Below are 24,581 nucleotides of genomic sequence, written 5' to 3'. Positions count from 1 at the left end.
GGCCAGTCCTGGGCCTCCCTTGCCTGCACCCCAGGCCCAGGCTGGTAGAGGAGTGGGGTTCTGGGCTGGCAGGGCACTGCTACAGGCCCTGTGGTTATTGCCTGATGGCCTGAGGTCCATCCTGCAAGCCACCCCCCCTCCCCAACTGTGGAGAGAGACATGAGAAGGGTGGTCAAGGACCTGGGGCAGGGAGCACAGGCCAGAGGTCATGAGGGATGGAGGTGGGGAGTAGAAGGAGTGTATGTTAAACACCAAGTAGGAGAAAACAAAATTTAAGGTTCCTGTGCATTTCAACTTGTCCCTCCCCAGCAAGGTCACAGTGATCTAATGGGTAGGGGCAGCACAGGTCTGGCTGGGGGCACCCAAAGGGAAGGACCAGAAATGGGGGTCCTGGGAGAAACAGAGACAGGCAGAGATGGGAAAATCCAGTGTCCTCGGTCCCCACAGGGACAGACAGCTTCCCCATTTTCCCATGTGCAGATCAAGGGGGCCATTTCTAGCACTTGGCTTTGGGGGGTACAGACAGGAGGGTGGGGCAGAGAGACAGAGCAGAAGGCAGAGGGATGCAACAGAGCTGGGTTGGAGCCCCAGACCTGCAGGGCTCACCAGGGCCTCGGAGTCCCCATCGGGGATGTTGGCTGATGGCAGAGAAGTGGACGTGAAAGGGAGAGAGAGGAGGGGGGTTGGGGGAGGATGGGGAGAGGAGGAGAAGGCAGTGGCTGCAGGATGGTGTGGGGAGAGGCATGGGGCCAGGACAGGGGCCAGGACAGGGGCTGTCTGCAGGGGGGCATCCCAGGCTCACATGAGGATGCATTTGCCCTTGATGCGGTCTGTCCTCTTCTGTTTGCTGGAGCGCTTTCCATCGATGTTGAGGCTCATGTTCCGGCGTGTCTCCAGTGTGAGCAGCTCCTGGAAGAGCTCCTTGACATTGTAGTTCATCTTGGCCGAGGTCTCCATGAAGGCGCACTTCCACTCCTGGGCCACCGCCTGGGCCTCCCGGGTGTCCACCTCGCGCTGCGTCTCATCACACTTGTTGCCCACCAGCATGACCGGGATGTCCTCCACGCTGCCCTTGATCTGCACGATGAGCTGGTAGATGGGCCCCAGCTCCTCTAGCGACTGCTTGCTGGTGACGGAGAAGACCAGGATGAAGGCATGGCCCTTGGAGATGGACAGCCGCTGCATGGCCGGGAACTGGTGGCTGCCTGTGGTGTCGGTGATCTGCAGCGTGCACACGCTCTTGTCACAGCTGATCACCTGTCGGTAGGTGTCCTCGATGGTGGGGATGTAGGTGTCTCGAAATGTGCCCTTCACGAAGCGCAGCACCAGCGAGCTCTTGCCCACGCCACCCGCACCGAACACCACCACCCGGTAGTCATTACTCTGCTCAGGCATCTTCCACGCCGGGGGTGGAGGTCGGAGCCAGGAGGGCTCGTGCCAGCTGCCAGAACCCCAGGCCGACCCTGTACAGAGAGGAGTGGCAGATGCAAAAGGCCACCCGGCCTGGAGGGAACAGCTCTAGGCCTGGGGGCAGGAGGAAAGGCTTCTCAGAGGCGGTGGCCTTTCTCCTGTGGCTGGGGAAGGCCCTTCTGGTTGATTTCGCTGACTTGGCCATTCTGCCCTGCAGGCAGGCTCAGGGCCAGCCCCCTCTTCTGCTTTTCCCCTCAACAAAATCTGGGGCCTAAGCTCCTTCCCAGGGGACTCTGGGCTGGAAGAGAAGTGAAGGTGACTCCTTGCCCCACATGCATGCTCCCCCGGCCACTCACCCCGGCTGCATGGGCTTTTCCCTCTCTTCTCAGCTTAGCCGTGGGCTCCTTGCAAGCCAGCAGGCCTGGATCTGTGACCTGGGCAAGCTGCTAAGCCTCAGTTTCCCCCTCTGCAAAGTGGGCGACATGGTGCCTCTCTCCAAAAATCGCAGGCTCCCTGCTCTCCCATCAGCCCAGAGGCTCCTCAACCTTGTGGGACATCTTCAAAATGCAGCCTCAGCCCTGGAAATGATTAATCAGTTGGCCAGGGCCATGACCCTGGGCACCTGCATTTTAAAGCCATTCTCCTGCCCTCATGCCATAAGCTTGATTCTGATGCTGGAGGCTCCAGAACCCCAATGTGCAAATCATGACTCTGACTCCCCATAGCAAGGCAGGGATGCACATCCAGATTGGGGAAGAGAAAATTGTAACTGAGGCCAAAGAGAAAAAATACCTGCTCCCTAAACTCTGTACCCAGACCAGGGTCTGCCCGCCTTGGCCTCCCATTCAGGTCCAATAGGTCCATATCCACAGGCACAAAGCTCCCCAGAAGGGGGTCCTTTTATCATCTCTCCCTCTCCTGAGCTCAGAGAGGTCCATCATCCTTGGGAAGTCACAGCGCATAGCAACTCCTGCAGCGATGGAGGTGGAGGAGGCCTCGAATGGGGATGGGAGACAGGAGGCCTGGCTCCAGCATCTGTGTCCTTCTTTATAAAGAGCAGGAGAGACCCCATCCCTTCCTCCTTCCTCACTTCAGCCAAGTTACTTTCCCTAGAGATGTGTGTGTGTGTGCGTGTGCGTGCGTGCGTGTGTGTGTGTGTGTGTGTGTGTGTGTGTGTGTGTAAGGCCCGGTGATGTGAGCCTGATGGCAGGAATGTGGGCAGGTAACTCGGTGTCTTTGGGCCTCAGTTTTCTCTGTGAAACTCGGTGCCCACTCCCCAGAGTTGCAGGGAAGAGGGTGTGATAAGCTGGAGAAAGCCCTTAAGCAGGTGCTTGGCACAAGGAAACCTTCTATAAGGGTGGATGGTCAGGATTATTGATCACAGGAGCTCAGCGTGTGAGGCACTTGGCCTGCAGTGGGCTGGGAAGGCATGTTCTGAATGATCAAAAAGTACCAGGTTTGTCAGAAAAAGATATACAATAGAAGTAATAGCCGGCACATACTCCATAAATTAGGTGCCAGCCAAACTTCCAGGAGCTTTAGCAGTACTAACTCCTGATTGACTGCTAGGCATGTTGGTGATGTGGTGACATGTATGGCAGTGCTCCACACGAGAGGACACTCGGTGGGGGGCTGGCAAGGGGTGCCAGCCAGCTCTGCAGCCACTGCCCCTTCTGGATGGGTACACAGTGTGCGGCCAGGCACCACCACAACTGGCCTGGGTCCTGGTGTGGCCAGGGACAACCAGTTCTGCTGCCCCACACCCAGCCCTAGCTTTGCCCTGGGTGCAGACCCCCTGGCAGGGGTGCAGGCCAGTCAGCAGGGTATCTCCAGGAGAGGCCCCTCTGGGGCCTGGGGTCTCTGACTAGGAGCCCCCATTTAGTCACCTCTAGTCCATGCCAGGCACCCATTTGAAAACCACCTTCACCTCCTGCAGGGCAGGAGTGGGGGAGGGGGTCTCAGGCAGTGAGGGTTGGTGGGGGAGGCACTGGCTCAAGGTCACAGAGCAGGGAGGGGGCAGAGCAGAGCAGGATTTGAACTGGCCCTGGTTGGCCTCACAGCTGGGAGTTCCCCTCCCGTGCAAAGCAGCCCACTCTGAGACTCCCCAGGAGGGAATCGGCCCAGCCCTAGGTCCCCAGAGCCCAACGGGGGAAGTTGCAGCAACCTTAGGTGCAAGAAAGCAGGCTGGACCCAGGGGAGGGCCTGGGGGAGGTACTTGCCTAAATTGGGGGGTAGGAGGGTGGGGGCAGGGGTCTAACCAGGGACTTATGAGAGGCTTGGTGGGAGAGGGCCTGCTCTAGGGGGCTGAGAGAGGAGAGACACACTCAGGGGGGGAGCCCAGGGGCTCCCCTTGGCCAGAGGAGGATGTAAGTAGTAAGGGAGGGAGCCAGCCCAGTGAAGGCTCCTGAGCGAGGGGCTTGACTGGGTGGAGAGGACCAGAGGGCTAGTCGGGCAGCGGTGGGGGGAGACAGGCCCAGGGCCCAAGTGGCTCCCCGTGGAGGGGTCCTGGCTGAGTGGGACGGCCAACCCAGGCAGAGGGTCTGAGGAGGGCTGGAGAGGGGCTGGCTTGGCCGTGGGGGCGCCCTGTGGGTATTGTGGGGGAAGGGAGGACGCGGAGAGGGAGCTGTCCAAGGTGGGAGCGGAGGGCGGCCCGGCCAGGGCACAGTGGACTGGGGAGAGGTTCCGGTGCTGGGCCGGGCGGGAGGAGGGCCCGGCCCCTCGGGCTGGCCGGGAGGGTGGGGCTCGGACAAAGGAGATGCGCGCAGGGAAGGGCCCGCGGGCCAGGCGAGTGGGATGCAGCAGGCCCGCGCCCCGGCCCCCGACCCCGCCGCCTACCTGGGCGCTCGTCCCTGGGGCGCCGCCGCCGCTGCTGCTGGCCGGCTCCGTGTCCGCTCCCGCGCCGCTGCCCCCCGCGTGCCCGCCGTTGCTGCCGCCGCCCGCCCGAGCCGCCGCCGTGCCCGCGCCGTCCCCGCCCGCCCGCCCGCCGGGCGCCGCGCTCCGCCCCTCCCCGGGGACCCGCGCCCCCGGCCAAGGTCACCACCGCCCTGCGCCCCAGCGCCCACGCGCGCAGCCCAGCCCAGACCCCCACCCCGCGCCCCCAGCACCGGACCCCCACCCTGCGTCCCCAGCCCTGGACCCCAGCCCGGGGCCCCCCGCCAAGCCCCGAGAGCGTGCAGCCCCGCCCGGACTCCCTCCCGCGCACACCCGGGAAATCGCTAGGATGCCGGGGTGCAAAGGAGGTGGGTCTGCTTCTTCTGGATCCCTGAGTGGGAGCTGGCGCGCTCAGGGTCGCTCGGAAACCAGGTCCTGGGCATGAAGGGGAGAGAGGGGAAGTCACCCCGGAGACAAAAGGAAAAAAGGAAAGGGCCACTGACAGAACTGTAAATAAGGGGGACACCCTGGCGATGGTGGGGGTCCTGGTCCAGCTCAGGGACCGGCTCCAGAAAAGGTACTTTGGTGGAATAAATAAATAATCAACCAACTAATAAATACTATATAATTTTATTAACCAATGTTGTCCAATAAATTCAACAAAAATTTAAAAGAAAAACAATAAATAGCCCTGGCCGGTTTGGCTCAGTGGATAGAGCGTCAGCCTGAGAACTGAAAGATCCCAGGTTCGATTCCGGTGAAAGGCACATGCCCGGGTTGTGGGCTCGATCCCCAATGGGAGACTTGCGGGAGGCAGCTGATCCATGATTCTCTCTCATCATGGATGTTTCTATCTCTCTCTCCCTCTTCCTTCCTCTCTGAAATAAATTTTAAAAAATTAAAAAAACAATTGCCGAAACCGGTTTGGCTCAGTGGATAGAGCGTCAGCCTGTGGACTGAAAGGTCCCAGGTTCGTTTCTGGTCAAGGGCATGTACCTTGGTTGCGGGCACATCCCCAGTAGGGGGTGTGCAGGAGGCAGCTGATCGATGTTTCTCTCTCATCGATGTTTCTAGCTTTCTATCCCTCTCCCTTCCTCTCTGTAAAAAAATCAATAAAATATATTAAAAATAAATAAATAAAAACAATAAATAGATGTGTGAGACGGTAGAGGGAGCCCTAGAGGGCTTGGGGCAATGGGGGTGTACTGGAAACCACTCCCCCATCCCAGGGGTTTGTTGGAGGGGGAGACAGAAAGGAAGTGAAGAGGGCCTCCACCTGGAATGGTGCCTAAGGGCAACCCACCAGGGCGGGAGAATGGCAGGTGGGCCCTTGATGGATCTGGTGGAGCCATTTGAAGGTGGAAGGTGAACAAAGGGGGTTCGGGGGAATGGATTTTTTTGTTTTTTTGTTTTCTGGTATGAAAATATTTATCTTCTTCAAAGACGTAGCTGACAATAAATGTGCGTCTTTCAGAAGTGTCCGAGCATTTGACATGACTGTGCGCCCATTTAAGCTCACAAGTTGCCATCACCCCTGCCTTCCTGAAGACCCACTAGGATGAGCAGAGGCTCATCTCAGAGGAGACTGGACCTTGGAGTGCAGCGGCCAGGCCAGGGGTGCGTGTGAGACAGCCCCAGGCACCAAGCCTGTTAAAGGAAGGTGGCCCTTGATGGGGAGGCGGACACTAGGGTCCCACAGGAGGGGCTTTCTGGGGTCAGATCAGTTGGAAGATGAAAGAGGCTCTTTGGTAGGTGGTAAGCTCCCCATCATGTGGTGTGTGAGCAGATGGTCAGCTGAAGCCAACGAGTCCCTCTGGTTCTTGGTTCCTTGATTCTTGCTGACCCACTGTTCCTGTGGCTCTGGCTCAGGCAGACTCTTCCGGGCTTGAAGGGCCCCATTTCTCCAGACTCAGCCCCTCCACTGCATCCTTAGCCCTTTGCACTCGCTTGCTTTTTTTGATTCCTTTATTCTACTGCTAACCGCGTCGAGTCACACTCGACATCCGAGTGCAAAGGGTTAGGCCTCTCCTACCTGGACAGTCTCACCAGCTTCCTTTCTGGCTTCCCAGGATCACCCAGCAGCCTTCTTCCATTCTGGCATTCAACTCCCAGCCTTCAACATGAGCCTCGCCTCCTCGAACACCGGTCGTATCTCCCTTTGCCTCCGTGTCAAGGTCCAGCTTCTCGGCCTGGCGTTCAAGTCTCTTCATGAAAAAAGTCCTCGTAGTTTCCCATCCTCTCCCAACCCTGCACACCTCCCTTCTGTCCTGTCCTCCACCCTGTGGGGTGCCTCAGAGGTGGACTGGCCCCACCCTTCATCTCAGGATGCTGTCAGCCAGATATGGAGGCAGCCTGGTGGGCAGACAGATGCTGACTTCTGGTCTGAATCACCATGTCCCAGCCAAGTGCCCCTCTGAGCCTTAGCTTCCCCATCTGTGAATGAGGATCACTGCTGTCTGGCCTCTCCGGGTTGCTGGGAGCAATTGGGATGATCTACATGGGGCTGCGGGGCACACAGGGGCTGAAACAACAGCCCAGCTCCCTACCACGCTAATGGCCTGCCTGCCTTCATCTCCTGAGTGACCGGCTGGTGCTGGGCTGGGCCTCTGGCCTCCGGCCGATTTCTAGCTCCTGCAGGCGTCATCCCAGGCTGGGACAGGCTGACTCATACACAGGATCGTGGGCACAGCAGCAGTGCCACTCTGCAGTTGCTATTTATAGTTCTCAGGCCAGGCTTTCAGCCTCCAGAGCCAGGGAGGACAGGCCCAGAGTCCCCTCCTCATTCTCCCTAGGGCACAGAGGCCAATCCCCATCCCAGCACCCAAAACTAGGACGGTAGTACCCCCTCCCCTGTGGCCAGCCAGGACAGCTCAACTCCCAGCCTTCAACATAGGCCGTGAGCATAGAGATGTGTATGGGGGAGTCACCACTGTGCCCCCTCTGGTACATGAGGTGCAGAGAAGGCAATCGGCTCACCGGAGGTGGCCCAGCTGGGAAGAGGCTGGACTGCAGCTACAACTCCATTGGGCTCTGAAGCCACAACCCAGCCTTCTGGCTTTCTGGAGTCCCGGCTCAGGGTCGGGCACCTGGCCTTCTGTTGTCCATGTCCTGCAGAAGTCCTCTCAACTGCAAGGGACAGACGTTCACCTACACAGTCCCAGTTCGCTTGCCCTTGCAATCCATGGGTCTTCTCCCTGCCTCAATGCTCCCTCCAGGCAGGGGCCACGCTACCTCATTTACCCCTCAACTCCCACCCCTCCCCTCCACTCCAGCCCAGCATAGCTGCCTGTGTGAGAGAGGCAGCTGGGTCGAATTCTCTGCTCTCTGCTCTCACACTCCAGGACTAATGCAATCATGCAGACAAAGCAGAGGCTGAGCTTCACGATGGCCTCTCAGAGATGCAGTTTGGCCCACCAAGGTTTTCATCTGTTTTTAAGTTTGGTGTCAGCATTTTAAAATAAGGAGATTGCCAGAAACCAGTTTGGAAAAATGAATGGGCTGGCATCCATGAGCCTGAATTCTGCTGGTTGGCATTTGCAGGAGCTGGACCCCAACCCAGGGTGGAAGATGCTGGGTCCTGATGAAAGCCACCTGCCTGGCCCCTGCTGGAAAAGTTTCCATCTTGTGACTCACACATAGCCCTCACAGATTTCCTCCCTGACCAGGTTGCTAAAATTGACCCTGCTAAAATTGTCGCCGCCTCCCTTCACCTTGCTTTTTTTGTCTTTGGGGCTCTTATTGCTCCCCGATATTGATCACATGTTGATGTAGCATGACTGCCTCCCTGGAATGTGAGCTGCCTTCCCTGGATCTCTCCCAGGGCAATCCTGTCCCCAGGGGACACTGGGCAGTCTGCGGACATCTGGATTATCATACTGGGGGTGCTCCTGGCACCACGAGGGTGGGGTCCAGGGATGCTGTTCAATACCCATGTTCAGACAGCCCTCCACAGTAAATGACTTGGCACTCCAGTGTTGAGGGGAAGACCCTGCTCAGGCAGCCAGCTTGTTGGGCCCAGCCAGTCATTCAACGGAGAGGACCTGTCAACCGTGGTGGCTGTGTACTTTTCTCAAAACACAGCGCCTCAGCAGTGTCTCCCATGCACCCAAAAATCCAGGGCTCTGAACTGCCCACCTGCCACACCCGGTTCTCTCCTGCCGGGCAAGGCATGCAGCAATCACTTCAGCCCTCAGCCAGAACACCAAGGCCTGCCAGGTCAGCTGTTCTTGCCCAGGCAGTTGTGGAGGCCTGGAGGGTCGCAGGGACAGAGGGGGTATCCCTGCTCCAATCCTATTTGGCCAAAGCACCCTGACAGCCCAGAGAAGGGTTTTAGGGTCTTCACAGAACCACTCACACACCCTGCTGCAGCTCCCCTCTGCCCTTGGGAGCCTCAGTCACTTCCCCACCCGCAGGTGGTTCTGGGAAGGTCAGATTGGTGGGTCACTGGCTCTGTCTTGAAGCTGACAGTTAGCTCAGAGAGGGCACAGGCTGGGCAGCTGGGGTTGCACACCCCTCTCCTATTGCTGGCCGGAGCAGGTCTGAAGGTATTGTGTGCTGGGAAACACCATCCCGTTTGTTGCCTGCTTTGGGGGCCCTAAAGACGCAGACAGGCCCATGAATTGGTGCTCTCCCTTCTCCGCCCCGTGATAATAACTTCTCCACAAGAAACACAAACAGCAGACAACAGAAGCCCCGACACACTGTTATTATGGTTGATTTAATCCACGAGGTCTAGATGCTGCCTTCTAATTTTCTTCTCTTTTGTCTCCAGATCAAGCAGGGAACCCAGTTGACTCCATCCAGCTGTCGCCTGTGCTGTGAGCCCCTATGCAGGGCAGACTGTGGGGGGCCTTGGCTGGTTCACTCTCTGGGGTGGGGCTGTACTGGACACTTTAGGGTGCTGAGCAGCATCCCCCCGCCCCTCAATGACAGCAGCATCCTTTTGTGATGACCAATGTGCCCAGAGATGGATGGCCTGGAGTCCCTGGGGGCAGAATCACCTGGATTGAAAACCAGAGTTCACTGAGACCGCTGAGGAGGAATCTGCATCCCAGGGCCATGTGACGTCCCCTTGATGTCAAAAGTTGCAGAAATGGATGAAGCCTTTTGTGGCCAATGTCCTGTTTGGTGTTGAGTGCTGGTCCAGGGCCTCAGGTGATAACCGACCTGCAGTCTTATTCAAGCCAAAGCTCCTGTCACCACATGGCAGTGCTCCCGTCAGAGCTGGTGGGGCTGGAGCTGCTGAGCTGGCCTCAGAGGACCCTGGAAGGATTTGGCCACCATTGGCAGGCAGACCTCAGGAATGAGTGTTTTTTCTTTAGCCTCTGCCAGATGGGCCCACCACTCTTCCTACCCCACTGTGGAGATGTTCTGATCCTTGGCCAAAGTGGGGAAAGCTGACCCACACAGGTTGAGAGACACCATCCCCCCTGCAGCTGGTTGACTCATGGTGGCTCCTGGCATTGGATCCCACTGTAGGCAGGAGGGGTAGCCTTCAGGAGCTAGTGGGGCAGGCCGTGTCCTTTCCTACAATCCTGCTCCCCAAACATCTCAGGGCCTTAGTGTCGCCACAGGGCCTAGAAGCACATTTGCTAGGACTGGTGGGACCCTAGGGAGAGGGCCATCTGGGAGCGGCCACAACCTAGCAGGATAGGCACAGGCAAGCTGGGGAGACAAGGATGAAAGGACCCGGGACAGTGATGTCGAACTGAAGGATGGGCAGAGGACACTTTGGGATTTCCCTCCTTGTTGGTGTGGCAATGTCCTTCCTGGGCCTGCTAGTCTGGAAGCTGGCTCACAGTAAGGGAAAACACGGTCTTTGAGGTTCCCCTTGTGGGAGCTGCTTGGAGGACAGGCTTTTTTGTGTCTCCATGGCCACCCCAGGAAGCCGATGGCTGGCAGGAGGGCAGGGACCCTACTGTGTGCACTTTTGGTGATGGGGGAAGGGACATGAAGCTGGGGCCCCCTGCCCTCATGTAGGGTTCCCACTGGATTCATGGGGACAGGGGTCCCTGAGCCTCCCTATAAGGGAGCATCCCCCCACCACACCTCCAAGTCAGGCCCTGATGCCTCTATCCTATCCCCTGCCCTGTCCCATCCCCCCAGCCGAAGGCAGACTCCAGAATCTGGTGGCTCCATGGTGACCCACCCTGCTGGAACCTTCCAGTTCCTGGGTGAAGTGGGGCAGGTGGAGGCCACAGCATCAGGTTTAGGATGCTGCAGAGGATGATGTTCCCACACCCACAGGGTCATTTTCTTGGCTTGAGATCAGGACCAGGCCATGTGGGGTTGGGAGACGGGCCCCTGGTAAGTTTTAGATAGAAGTTCCTAGAAATGGGCCCAATACGCTGACAGCACCAGGGTAGGAGTCAATATAGTAAAAGTGGGGGGAGGGGGAGGGAGAAGGGTCTGGCACACACGTCCCTGCTCTCCCAGACTCTTGTAACAAGAGGCGGCGGCCAGGGCTGTTGTGAAGGTCATGCCTTCTTGCACCTTGTGCCTAGTGGGCTGAGCAGGTAGCAGCAGGCCAGACCCTGGGGCGTCCACCTTTGGATAAGCAACAGTATGCTCCTGGAGTCTCCAACCTGGCGAGTGTGATGACCAGGGCTTCACAGAGTCCAGGGTAACGGGAAGAGGGACCTGTCCTTGTTGGGGAACTTAAATGGTCCCATTGCAGCTCTTCCTAGCAGTGGTGGGCACAGGAAGGCAATTGGAGATTTCAGAAAGGCGCACGCCTTGGCCCTGGGCCTCCCAGCTGAGTCAGGAAGCAGGAACGTGGCCCTAACATCCCGGGACAGAGCTGAGAGAAGCTGAGGCTGGGCAGAACTTAGCCCAGGTCACCAGGCCCAAGCATCCTCCCACCACACCTCCAGGCCAGGCCAAGCAAATCCCCCAGGAAAGGCTCACCCCATTCCCACTCCCCAGGCATGCCCCAGGTTGCCAGGACAACAATGGAAGCTAATGAGAGGTTGCCATAGCACCAAGGGTTTGTACCAGCCAGGCACTCGGCAGTTAGTCTCTGCTCTCTTGCACCACCTGGGACTGGCTTCCTCTGTTTGTGTCTGGTGAGGGGAACCAAGTCTCTGGCCCCTGCCCCACAACCTGCAGAGTCCATTTTACTCCAGAGACCCTGGGCACACCTGGGACTGTGAACCAATAGCCAAGCTGCCTCCTGGCCCTGCCCGCACATCTCTCAGCCCATGGGTCTGTTCCTTCAGGGAACCCACACTCACCCTGGCCCAGCAGCCCCAACTCCCAGGAGGGCAACCTTCCCATGACAGGGGTGGGTGGGGGTGGGGGGAGGAAGGGGGGGGGGTTGGCAGCACCAGAAGGCAGAGGAGACGGTAGTCCTGAGGCACCCAGGACCCTGCCTGTCCCTGTAGTGGCAAAGCTTTGGGTGGCAGGAGGCACAGAGCTGCCCCATCTAACCACAGAACAGACACTCCATGCTGGTGGCCTCCTCTGTTAGCAACAGAGCCAGTGAGGGAGAGGACAGAGGCCTGGGAGCCTCCAACAGCTCCTGTCCTGGTCCACAGTTTGTGTGTGGTGTGGGGAGGATCTTGGCCTGACCCCATGTGGATGCCCTGCCCTGCCTCCCATGTGAGTTGCCAGATCCCCACGCCCAGGTTGACATGGCCACACAGCTTTGGTAAATACCTTTAAGAGAAGTATTTTACAATAGGGCTGCCCTGAGGCTGGGGGTGTAGAATCTAGGGTGCAGCTTGGTCTTGGGTAGCCTCTCTGTGTGCAGGCAGTGGCTGGGGGCCTGAGCTCCCCAATGGGGGGAGAGGGAGCTGGGAATGTAGCCTGTTTCCACCTGGGGGCTCCCTGAGAGCTCCCGCAGGATGGGGGACCAAGGTAGATAATGACAGCAATGGGATGTTCACCACTTGAGGAAGACCATGCCGGCCAGCACGGTGTAGCCCAGCACGAGGAAGAGGACTTTGAGCAGGCGGTCATTCTTCTCCTCCAGTTCCTTCCCCAGGATCTCAAAGAAGGTGACAAAGAGAAAGGTGCCACCCACCAGACCCTGCAGTAGCACCGAGGCCACACTGCTGGGCACGCCCTGGGCACTCTCGATGCCCAGGCCAATACTGATGCCCAGGGGGATCATGGCACTCACGGTGATGGCCAGCTTGGCCGCTTCCCTCAGGGGCATGGAGCTCCGGGCCATGTTGATGCCCAGGGCCACAGCTACCAGCGTCTCGTGGATGGCCACACCCACGAACAGGCTCACTACCTTCTCCCCCTCCTCCAGTAGGCCCAGGGCCAGGCCCTCAAAGATGGAATGAGCCGACAGAGCGAAGACCAGGCTGAGGAGGCGGAGGGGGCTGGAGTGGGACAGCTCCTGGACATTCAGCCCGTGGCTGTGGGCGTGAGGCTCCATGTAGATTGCGTGGCCCCGCGCAGCCCCCATGAAGGGGCTCTCGTACTCTGAGTCGCTGCCAGCATCTGAGCCAGCATTGAAGGTCTCCAGGTCGATGAAGGACGGCTTCTCCTTGCGGAAGGTCAGGATGAGCTGCTCCAGGAAGACAGTCATGAAGAAGCCTAACATCACAATGGTCTCTGCCAGTGGGTAGTCAGTGGTGATATGCCCAAGACTCAGAACTTTCTGGAGCTGGAGCGAAGGATGTGAGAGAGGGAGGGAGGGAGGGAGGGGGAGAGAGGTGAGAGGGGTTCAGAGGCAGGGACCCAATGCAACAGGGCTCATCTGACATCACTGTTGAATTAGCAAAGCACAGACATACCCAATTCATATGAGAAGTAAAAGGGGAGGTAGTGATGGGCTCATCCTTGATGGATTAAACAAAAACCCTATTATAAAAGGAGGCATGAGGCCTCACCGGAGTGAGCTGAATTGTGGCCCCCAAAGACACATCTACCCGGAACCTCAGAATGTGGCCTTATTTGGAAGATGGGTCTTTGTAGATATATGTAAAGTATTAAGGGCTGAATTGTGTCCTCCCCAAAATAAAAATTCATATATTCAAATCTCTAAGCCCCTAGTACCTCAAAACTAACCATATTAAGAGAGAGTCTCTTGAAAGAGATGATTCAGTTAAAATGAGGCTGTTGGGTGGGCCCTACTCCAATAGAACTGGCGTCCTTCCAAGAAGAGGAAGAGACACCAGGACCACAGAGGCAGAAAAGGGGGGCCTGAGAAGGACCCAGCCCTGCCAGCACCTTGAGTTCAGACTTCCAGCCCCCAGCCCTGGCCGAGAATAAGTGTTGTTTGAGACACCCCATCTGTGGTGTTTTATTTTGCCACTCCAAGAAACTCATACGTAAGATAAGATCTTGAGATGAGGTCATCCTGGGTTAGAGCAGGCTCTTAATCCAATGACAGGTGTCCTTATGAGACAGAGGTGACACAGGCACACACGCAGATGCTCCATGTGATGACGCAGCCAGAGATAAGGGGTGATGTGTCGGAAGCTAAGGATTGCCAGCCACCACCGGCAATGAATGAAAAAGAAGCCATTTCATTCATTTGCTAAATGTCTCATGGAGGCCTGCATGTGCCTCACTGGGGGAAAGACCAGCTCATGACAAACACAAACTACACCCAGCAGGATAAACATGGATGGGAAAAGACAAGTTGGGAGAAAGCATGGAACAGATTCCCCCTCAGGGCTTCAGAAGGACCCAGCCCTGCTGACACCTTGATCTAGGACTTCCGGCCTCCACTGCTGTGATATAAACCAGCCTTTCTGGCCCCAACACCTGCATGGGGTTTGCTTCCATATAATCCAGATGGGGCTGCTTCCAGGGTCTTCCCATTACTCCAGCCTCCTGGGTAAAGGCTTGCCAGCACATTCAGACACCCATCAGATCCCTTGAGTCAGCACCATTCAATAGAATGTTCTAGATATACTTTCTGTCTGTGCTGTCTAATATGGGAGCCACTAGCTATGTGTGAGGACTTGAAACATGGCTGGCGCAGCTGAGAACTGACATATTGAATTGTACTCATTGTAATTCACTGAAACTTGACTATCCAGGCATGCCAAGCAGCTGCCACACTGGACAATGCAGTTTTAGGCACTGTCCAGCAAAGTGGGCTGTGGGCCCCTCGAAGCACGGGTTAATTTTCCCTGGATTTGTAAGGATGCTTGCACACACTGAGCTCTTTCCAGCCCTGGGGCTGTGCCATCGGCTCTGTCCAGAATGTTCCTCCTTCAGTTTTACTCGCAGCTAATGGATGCTCATGCTTTGGGTCTTGGCTTACATATAATTTCCAAGTACTCTACCTAAACCAGGTACCCCAATCTCTACTTACTGCCCCAATCTCTTCTTTCCCTCACAACCTTCATTACAACCTGTGATTGGACATGCACATTCACACACACACAGACTTCTCAACTGGGCCGATCCTGCTCTCAAGGGAGAAGCGCTATGTCTGGAGACATTTTGGTTGTCATAACTTGTTGGGGGAGGTGTTGACATTGGGGCAGGGTCATTCTCTGTGGGGGTCATCATGGGCACTGTGGGGTGTTAAGCAGCATCCTTGACGCCCATTCACTTGAAGCCAGGAGTACCTCCAGTCATGACAACCACAGACGTGCCTAGACATGGCCCCATAGTCCTTGTGAGCAGAGTCACCCCTGGATGGGAACCCCTGTTGCAGCAGAAGGCTATATTTCTGTAGAGAAGCCATTTCATTCATTTGCTAAATGTCTCATGGAGGCCTGCATGTGCCTCACTGGGGGAAAGACCAGCTCATGACAAACACAAACTACACCCAGCAGGGTAAACATGGATGGGAAAAGACAAGACAGACACACAAAAGCCACAGCTTGTGGCACTGCTCTCCCTGTGGCACGACTAGGTGAGGGCTGGGAGGGACCTGAGCTGATGAGGCATGGGAAGTCTGTGGGCAGGGATGCAGCACAGGAGTGGTTTCTGGAGGACCCTGAAAGGGCCAGGTGCACTGAAGGGGGATAGAGAAGAGTAAGGCCATTATAGTAGGCCAGATGTGAAGTAGGAAGATGAGAAGGGGTGATACAGTGGGAACACAAGAAATGGGGGCAATTCTGAAAGTAGTACTGAGGGTGCAGAAGCCGTCAGACAAGACTCTAATTTAACCTCATCTATGCCAACTGTATGACTATCCTGTGCTGTGTAATGAAGGAACGTAAGTTTAGCAGTATAAAGTAACACAAAAGCATCATCTCACAGATCTGAATGTCAGAAATCCAGGCACAGGTTGCAACTTAAGGATGAAGCAAGAAGCCATGTTGGGGAGGCCCACGGGACAAGGGACTGAGGGCAGCTCTCAGCCAGCAATCAGGAAGAAACTAGGCCTTGAGTCTGACAACCCACCTTACAACTACATTAGCTTAGAAATTGACCCATCCCTAGTTGAACCCTGAGATGAGACCACAGCCCAGTAGACACCTCGATCGTTGCCTCCTGAGAACCTGGAGCAGATGACCCAGCTAAGCAGTGTCCAACCCTTGACCAAAGAGACTGTGAGATAATAAATGTGTGTTGTTTTAAGATGTTACATTTGTTATCATTTGTTCCGCAGCAATAGCTGACTAATACAGGAGTTGAAGAGAGGCCACAACTGCCAGCTTCAGTACAAAGTGTATGCTCCCAGGGATAGATGGTCTGGTTAAGTAACAACTAATGAGCCCACCGGTTAGGAACCCCAGGTCTAGTTTAAACCCCTTCTTCACCAGGGAAGGCTTAGAGAAGAAAAGCAACCAACTCATGGTCACACAGCAAATTAATTTTCTACTTTCCATCACCCTTAGGTGTAAAGGCTCCCACCAAATTCAGGGTCAGAGCTGAAAAAGCATCAGAGACCCTTGGCATTGTATGGCTGAGACCATCCGGGGAGCTCTTACCTTTTCCCTCACAGCAGGCAGTAAAGCATTGAAGCAGGTGGCCAGAAAGACCCCACCTCCGAAGGTGTTGCAGAGCGAGAGGATCTTTTTCGAGCGGTGGGCCTTCTCAAAATCTGTCTCGATGATCTTCACAGGGAGCAGGGAACCCAGCAGCATAAAGAAGAACACGCCCACCATGCAAAGAATTTTGACCACCAACAGCTTCACCATGGTGACAGCCTGGGCTGCTATGGTCACCGCAGGGCCAAACCATGTGGGGATGCACACTCCCGTCCCACGATGTGCTACCAGGGGCTCATGCCTCAGTCCAGCCACTGTAAACACCAGGGACAATCACATCAGCCATTGGATTATCTGACCAGATCTAGTGACCAAGCCCATCCTGCCTTCCTCCCCCTCATACTTCACCCCACTCCAGGCCTGGCACACATCCCTGCCTCCTGCATAAACTTATCCATGGCTGCGATATCCAGTACAGCAATCACTAGCCACATGTGTCTGTTTACGTTAAAAGTAAAGAAAATGTAAAATTCAGCCCCTCAGCTGAACTACCTGTATTTCAGGTGCTCAATAACCACGCGAGTCTAATAGACACCATACTGGACAGCACAGAGAATGTTTCCATTGTTGCGGAATGTTCTATCAGGTGGTGTTGTTCCATTGGTTCCCCACAGACCTCACGTAAAATCCCAATGCTTTGCCCTGAGGTGAAGGCTCCAGGCCATCGGTTCCTGCTTCCCCGCACTCACTCTGGCCTTTGTGGTCCCTAAAGGTGCCAAGTCCATTCTTGTCTCAGGGCCTCTGCGTGGGTTGTACTCTCAGACGGGAACATTTCTCTCTATGACCTTCCAATGACATCTTGTCTTTCAAGTCACTACTTCCAGGACCCCAGAGAAGGGCCTCCCCTGGCCGACTTCCACCCTAAACGGTATCCCCTGTACCTACCCAGAGGCCTGGTGCACAACAGAGATTCAGTAACGGCTGGCTGAACAAACGGATGTGCTGAAGCATGTGGCCTTCTTTACATGACTCAATGGGCCAATGTGGAGCAGTTTTCCCTCTGGACCTGAAAATGTCACCGTTAGTACGAGGGACCTTGGCTGCTCCCCTGTCCTCACGTTTTCGCCCAACCCCCCACTTCAGTGAGCTCTTCAGGTCTCAGCTCAGATGCCACCAGTTGGAGGTCTCTCCCATCCCACTGCCTGACATTTTTCTGGCATTATATGTGCTACAGAGAACTACATAATTTAAGTCCCGGAATGTCCGCACTGGCCCTCGCCTGCGACATCTGTGGGGACAGCGACTCTGTTTTCCCCAGCCCAAAGCCAGGTACACAGTAGGCGGCCAACAAATATCTGCTAGGAGTCCCTATGACCCAGTCTGTGGAGTGGGGGTGAGGGTGGCCTTGACGCTCTCAAAGCAAGGGCTGAGCGGAGAACCGGACGACTCATTCATTTATTTAGCACGAATTGAGCGCCTTCTGTATGTCCCGCGAGGCACCAGGCGCCCCGCGGAGGACGAGGCTCACATGGCCCCTCCCCAGAGAGGACAACTCATGCTCTGCAGGTGGAACCATCGCAAATCACACAGATCTCGCCGATAAAGGGCAGACGCCTTGCCGGGCCTGGGTTAACGGGCTGGATAGTTTCCGCCAGGCCCCGGCCCCGCCCCCAGGCCGCGGCCCGGCCCCGGCCCCGGCCCCGGCCCCGGCCCCGGCCCCAGCCCCGGCCCACACATACCTCCGTAAGGCCCGCCCGCCAGTGCCTCCCGCCGCTCAAACGTAGCGCGGTCTAGACCCTACAGTGGCGCCCCAGGTGGAGGCCCGGGTCGGCGAGGCGCAGTTCACGCCCCGCCTACGCCCCTGCCTATTGGCCTTCCCAAGCACTGAGGGCCCAGACATCCCATTAATTGGCTGCAATGTCTGCCATTCATCCTGAGACTCCGCCTCTCCGACCAACGCGGAAAAGTAGTTTCCTCTCAGCGGTAGGTACAGCCCCGGGCAGATCCGGTGGGAAACTACAACCTCAATAGAACGGTTCCGGCAGGGTTTGGCTTCCAGAGCTGTCCAGGGGCACTTGGTGCTGAATCCCGCTCAGATTGAGCCTTGGCCACCTGCGGGACACGATTTCCTACAGGAGATTGTCCCTCCCTGAGCGTCCTCGCGGCTGATGCCCTTTTTGTAGGCTTAAGAAGCAGATTTAGGGGACTCTCTCCCCCTCCCAGGTGGGAGTCTGTGCTGTGAGATTCTCCCCTTCCCCACGTGGGAGCCTGTACTTGCTCTTCAATAAATGTCCACCTTTGATAATGAAGAAGAAGGAGGAGGAGGAGGAGGAGGAGAAGAAAATTTATCGATTCAACATCTCCGCTGACTATGTGCCAGGACCTTTTCTAGAAGAACATCTATGAGCAAAATAAAGATCTCCCTTTTGGAGCTTACATTCTAGGAGAAGACAAGGAAAATAATGGATAAACAAAATAAATGGAATTATATCAGAAGGTGACAAGTGCTCTAGAATAATAGAGCCCAGTAAGGGTGGAGGATTTATATTTAAAAGAAGATGCCATAAATAGATATTTGAGCAAAAACTTGAACATGAAGAAGTTAGTCAAGTGAATAATGGCATTTCACATAGACATACACATATAGGCATGAGTGTATAAGAATGCCAGTGTGGCCAAAACACAGGGAGGTGGGAAAGTGTATTTGGAGATAAAAAGAAGGCCTTAAAGAATATTAAAGGGACTTTGAGGGAAATTGGGGAATCACTGTAGAATTTTGATCAGAGATGTGACAGATCTGACATATTTTTTGTTGTTGTTGTTAATCCTCACCCAAGGATATTTTTTCATTGATTTTTAGGGAGAGTGGAAGAGAGGGAAAGACAGAGAGAGAAACATCAATGTGAGAGAAACACATCGATTGGTTGCCTCCTGCACGAGCCCTGGCCAAGGCCTGGGCCAGAGAGGAGCTTGCAACCAAAGTGTGTGCCATTGACTGAAATCAAACCCGGGACCCTTTGGTCTGCCAGCTGACACTCTATCCGTGGAGCCAAACTGGGACATATTTATTTTTAAAGATATGTTTCCATTGTTTTATTGATTTTTTTAGAGAGAGAATCAGGGAGAGGGAGAAAGAAACAAATGGCTGCCTCCTGCATGCCCATTACCGGGGACTGAACCTGAAACCCAGGCCTGTGCCCTTTTCAGGAATCGAACCAGTGACCTCTCTGTGCATGGTACAAGATTCATCCAAGTGAGTCACACTGACCAGGACAGATCCAATATATTTTTAAAATATTTTTTATTGATTTCAGAGAGGAAGAGAGAGGGAGAGAGAGATAGAAACATCAATGATGATAGAGAATCATTGAATGGCTGCTCTTGCACACTCCCTACTGGGGATTGAGCCTGCACCCCAGACATTAAGCCTCCTTGTTCTCCCCCAGTCCCTGGCACCCAATATCTACTTTCTGTCTCTATGGATCTGACTCCTCCTCATACAGTATTTGACCTTCTGTGTCTGACTTATTTCATTGAGTATAATTTCCTCAAGTTTCATCCATGTTGTAGCATTATCCACCTTATTCTTAGTATCTCTTCCCATGGCTGGCTCAGGGTAAGCTGACAATAAGATTTTAGTTAACAAATGAATGCAATTATCTTTTTCATAAGTCTGGTAACTTTTATAGGGAAGTAAAGCAAGCTTTTTTTTCAACATTCCATTCTTTCCTTCTAAAAAATATCAGTAGTCAATTCACAGTCTTCATCTGACTTGACCTATTGGCAGCATTGACACAATAACCAAACGATTCTGTTAAAATATGTTGAATCTGCCTGGCCGGCATGGCTCAGTGGTTGAGCATAGACCTATGAACCAAGAGGTCATGGTTTGATTCCTGGTCAGGGCACATGCCCAGGTTGAGGGTTGAATCCCCAGTAAGGAGCATGTAGGAGGCAGCCAATCAATGATTCTCTCTCATCATTGATGCTTCTATCTCTCTCTTTCCCTCTCCCTTCCTCTCTGAAATCAATAAAATTATATTTTTTAAATAATAATAATATATTTTAAAAACTATAAAAATAAAATAAAAGGTGAAGGTCATCATCCAATTTATGTTTTAAGGTTATTGTGACCTCTGTGTAAAGAAAGACTGAATTGTAGGGGAGCCAGAGTAGAAGCAGGGAGACCCATTAAAAATCAGAGGGGCAAGAATGGAAGCTAGTTTAGATGAAGGCATTGTCAAGGGTGGATGAAGTTGAGAAATACCTTGGAGGGTGAATTGACAGGACTTGGCCCTGGTTTGCCTGGGTGGGTTGCAGCGGGGAGGTGTCAGGGTGACTGCTGGTGTTGTTCACTAAAATAGGAACGACTGGAAGAGGTACAGAGATTGGAGGTGTCAAAAGACAGTTCGGTTTTGCAGAAGTAAAGTATGAGATGGCTGTGAGGTTTTAATATTGGATGCCACTTTCTGCCTGCTTTATGATTAGCATGCAATAGGTGGTAGCCATTTTTATTATTAGACACAAAGTGCCTTGACTTTTTTCTGGTTTCCATAATTCACAACAACAAAAATAATCACTTGTAATAATAGCACACCAAGTAAATGCCCACAGGATGACTCCTTCCTATAGAAGAATTCAGGAGGTGCAATATTTATTCATGATTAGTTAGAGAACCAGGCTGCTCAGAGGAGCTGCATAAGTGTTTGGTTTTTATTCATTCAAGACATATTTTTGAAAGAGTCCTAGGCTCCAAGACTTGTGTATGGGAAGGTATGATAGAAAAACTACCAACAAATTTGTGTGAGTATTTAAATTTTTTTCCACAGTGAAGGACACAATGAACAGGCTTAAGAGATAAGTGACAGCCCTGGCCAGGTAGCTCAGTTGGTTAGAGCATAGGAGTAATTTATATTTTTGTCAAATATACATTACAAATGTAAAACACAAAACTAACCCACTCAATGGCTCACATTTGTTCTCACTTAAAATATATATATGTATATATGATTTCATTGATTTTCTTTTTTTTTAGAGAGAGAGGAAGGGAGAGGGAGAGATAGAGACATCAATGAGAGAAACATCATTGATCGGCTGCCTCCTGCATGCCCCCTACTGGGGATCGAGCCTGCAACCCAGGCATATACCCTGACAAGGAATCGAACCAGTGACCTCTTGGTGCATGGGACGATGCTCAATCCACTTTTTAAAAATTGAATTTATTGGGGTGACATTGCTTAATAAAATTATATAGGTTTCAGGTAAACAATTCTACAACACGTCATCTGTATATTGTATTGTGTGTTTACCACCCCAAGTCAAGTCTCCTTCCATCACCATTTAGCCCCCCTTTACCCTATTCTATCTCCCCCATGCTGCCTTTCCCTCACTTTTAGTGCAGTTCAATTTGTTGATTTCAGAGAGGAAGGGAGAGGGAGAGAGAGATAGAAACATCAATAATGAGAGAGAATCATTGATCGGCTGCCTCTTGCATGCCCCCCCACTGGGGATGGAGCCCATAACCTGGGCATGTGCCCTTGACCAGAATCAAACCCAGGACCCTTCAGTATGCAGGCTGACGCTCTATTCACTGAGCCAAACCAGCTAGGGCCAATTTGTTGATTTTTTAAAAAATGATGGTTAGAGCTTGAATTAGTCAGGGTCTCTGGAGAAACAGAACTAATAAGGGAAATAGATGATAGATAGATTTACTTTAAGGAATTGGTTCATGTGGTCTTGGGGGCTGGCAAATCTGAAGTTTAGAGGACTTACTGGCAGGCTGAAGCCCCAAGGAAGAGTTGATGTTGCAGCTCTAGTCTAGATGCAGAATTCTCTCTTCTTTGGAGAGAACTTCAGTCTTTTCTCTTGAAGCCTTCAACTGATTAGATGCAGTCCACCTACATAATAGAGGCTAATCTTCTCTACTCAAAGTCAACTGATTTAAATGTTAATTTAATCTAAAACACACCTTTCTGGCAATATCTAGACTGGATTTTGACCAAATATCTGATAATGTAACCTAGCCAAGTAGACATATAAAATTAACCATCAGTGCTTTGTGTTCTCTTTAAGAAAGTTTGTCTATCCCAAACCATATATTTTCTTCTACAATCTTTATAGTTTTATCTTTCATAGCTTCCATTTGTGTACATTTCAAAATCAGGCAAAACTAACCTGCAGCATAGAACACTGGGGCACTTGCCCTTTAGGGTGGTAATGACTGGAGGGGCCATGACAGGGGGCTGGTCAGGTTCTGTTCTTGGTCTGGGTGCTAATGACATGGGTATGTTCCCTTTGTGGAAAGTCATCGAGCTGTTTGCTCATAATGTGTGCACTTTCATGTATGTATGTTACATTTTGATAAAATTAAGCACAATAATAAGAGAGAGAATACAGAACGGACTCCCCAAATTTACCAGCGCTTATAAGACTTAGGAACAGCTATGAGCTGAGCAGAATTTGTGGTTTACATCCTCCAACCTCACCACTGAAAGGATTCATATTTTTAAAAAAATATATTTTTTATTTATTTCAGAGAGGAGGAGAGAGAGAAACATCAATGATGAGAGATAATCATGGATTGGCTGCCTCCTGCGCACCCCGTACTGAGGTTGGAGCCTGCAACCCAAGCATGTGCCCTGACCGGGAATTGAACGGTGACCTTCAGGTTCATAGGGCAACACTCAACCATTGAGCTGTGCCGGCTGGGCAGGATTCACATTCTGAATGGTGGTCCCATCACAACACAGGGCCTAGCAGACGTCCCTGGTTGCGAGGACTTATACCTCTGAAAGGAAAACCAGCTCTAGAACCACACATTAATACCCAGAACTGAATCATTTTTAGGCCCAAACCTAGGTAGTTTCATGATAGATTCGGCATCTTTCTGGTCCTGATGCTGTGTACCTCTCCAAGGATTTAGGTGCTGTAGAGGCTGTGGAGCTGGTGCGCCACCTGGTGGCCTCAGCTTCTTATCTACAAGGGTCACATTCAGAGAGCTCCATCTTTGCTCCAACTTTGAAATCATCAGTTTGCAAGAGAGAACTGGGGTGGGGGAAGCCGTCAGTTAGGGGTTTTCAGGTTACCCAAGTTGGGGTGAAATCTTTGCTGCAAAGATTTACAAGGGCACTCTAGAGCCAGTGAACAAATTATTTTTGCTGACGGCAAAATGGTTTGGGACATTGGTTTGACACATTTATCTAGGTCGTGTGTGCTGGCAGTACCAGCGGGTGGGGTTCTCAGTCTTGGCAGTGCTGACACTGGGGCCATCCCTGGCCCCAACCCACTCAAAGTCAGGAGCACCCCGAGTTGTGACAACTACAGATGTCCCCAGACATGGCCTAGTGCCGTGGTCGGCAAACTGCGGCTCTCGAGCCACATGTGGCTCTTTGGCCCCTTGAGTGTGGCTCTTCCACAAAATACCACGGCCTGGGCGAGTCTATTTTGAAGAAGTGGCGTTAGAAGAAGTTTAAGTTTAAAAAAATTGGCTCTCAAAAGAAATTTCAATCATTGTACTGTTGATATTTGGCTCTGTTGACTAATGAGTTTGCCGACCACTGCCCTAGTGTCTCCTGGAGAGCAAAATTGCCCCCAGCTGAGAATCCTCTTTCTGTGAGATACTTTCTGGTTGCTTCCTGGGACTTAATCTGGGTGGGGTTTTACAGTCTGGCCTGCAGGAAAGACTTGCTAACTATGGAGATGGGGGTTACAGCCTTTGTAACTCCATCTACGGCAGCAGCCCCTGCCTTACATCTTAGGCTCATCCTACTCCTGGAAGCCTTTTTGGTCACGATTTATGCCAAATCCATTATTTAATTGCCTTTTCACTTTTTGTTCAATGCACGTCTGACAGGCATATTCAGAAATATTCTATTTCTAACTCATGTGGGATGGAGCAGTAATTATCATGACACACTTGTCAAATCACACGGAAGACACTGGCTTCTTGGATGAGATTGTTGACACGTGTGTTTTTTTTCCATTCCCACTCAGCTAGCAGTTCCAAACAAGAAAGTTTCTGGGTCTTTCTTGAACAGTTAGGCTTGGGGTACACTTGGAGCAGCTGAACAAGGCCCTCCAGTGAAGGACACAGGAGGGGAGGGAAGGAATGGAGATCATCTGGGAAGACCTAAGGCACATGTAGATGCTTCTGGAATGTATGGCTCATCTTCAAGTTCCCACCAGTTTCCCAACGTCGGGTTCTCTAAACATGTGGTTCAGAACCACCTGGGCTCCTATTTAAAATATTTTTATATGCTTTTATTGATTTCAGAAAGAGGGAGGAGAGAAATACATCAATGATGATAATCATTGATCAGCTCCCTCCTGCACACCCCCTACTGGATCAAGCCCACAACCCGGCATGTGCCCTGACCTGGAATTGAACCATGACCTCTTAGTTCATGGGTTGATGCTTAACCACTGAGCCACATCAGGCTGCCTATCTTA

At 53.0% G+C, this 24,581-nt stretch overlaps 2 protein-coding genes across 2 annotated transcripts; both read right to left on the bottom strand.

Annotated features, from left to right (window-relative positions):
- Positions 1–798: 798 nt before the first annotated feature.
- On the bottom strand, positions 799–4,263 carry DIRAS1 (DIRAS family GTPase 1; the record flags this gene model as incomplete). Its single annotated transcript, XM_079771522.1, has 2 exons — positions 4,246–4,263; positions 799–1,463 (listed from the first exon to the last, which is right to left on the bottom strand). Exon 2 carries the CDS (start codon positions 1,393–1,395, stop codon positions 799–801), a length of 597 nt encoding a protein of 198 aa, XP_079627648.1. The 5' UTR covers positions 1,396–1,463; positions 4,246–4,263.
- A 4,444-nt stretch (positions 4,264–8,707) lies between these two features.
- On the bottom strand, positions 8,708–17,988 carry SLC39A3 (solute carrier family 39 member 3). The gene is made up of 4 exons (XM_079771519.1): positions 17,873–17,988; positions 17,079–17,199; positions 16,134–16,447; positions 8,708–12,898 (listed from the first exon to the last, which is right to left on the bottom strand). The coding sequence occupies exons 3-4, from the start codon at positions 16,341–16,343 to the stop codon at positions 12,164–12,166; spliced, it is 945 nt and encodes a 314-aa protein (XP_079627645.1). The 5' UTR covers positions 16,344–16,447; positions 17,079–17,199; positions 17,873–17,988; the 3' UTR covers positions 8,708–12,163.
- Positions 17,989–24,581: the final 6,593 nt, after the last annotated feature.

This window comes from Cnephaeus nilssonii (assembly GCF_951640355.1).
Source record: "Cnephaeus nilssonii genome assembly, chromosome: 5".
NCBI classification, from domain to species: Eukaryota; Metazoa; Chordata; class Mammalia; order Chiroptera; family Vespertilionidae; genus Cnephaeus; species Cnephaeus nilssonii.
The sequence above is the reverse complement of the archived record's forward strand: the minus strand, read 5'-3'. Positions and strand labels throughout refer to the sequence as shown.

Bases quoted from the DNA above. Each gene is read 5' to 3' on its own strand.
- SLC39A3 (XM_079771519.1), bottom strand. From the start codon at position 16,343: ATGGTGAAGCTGTTGGTGGTCAAAATTCTTTGCATGGTGGGCGTGTTC. The intron at 12,899-16,133 runs GTAAGAGCTCCC...CCTTCGCTCCAG, and splicing joins TGCCTGCTGTGAGGGAAAAG to CTCCAGAAAGTTCTGAGTCT.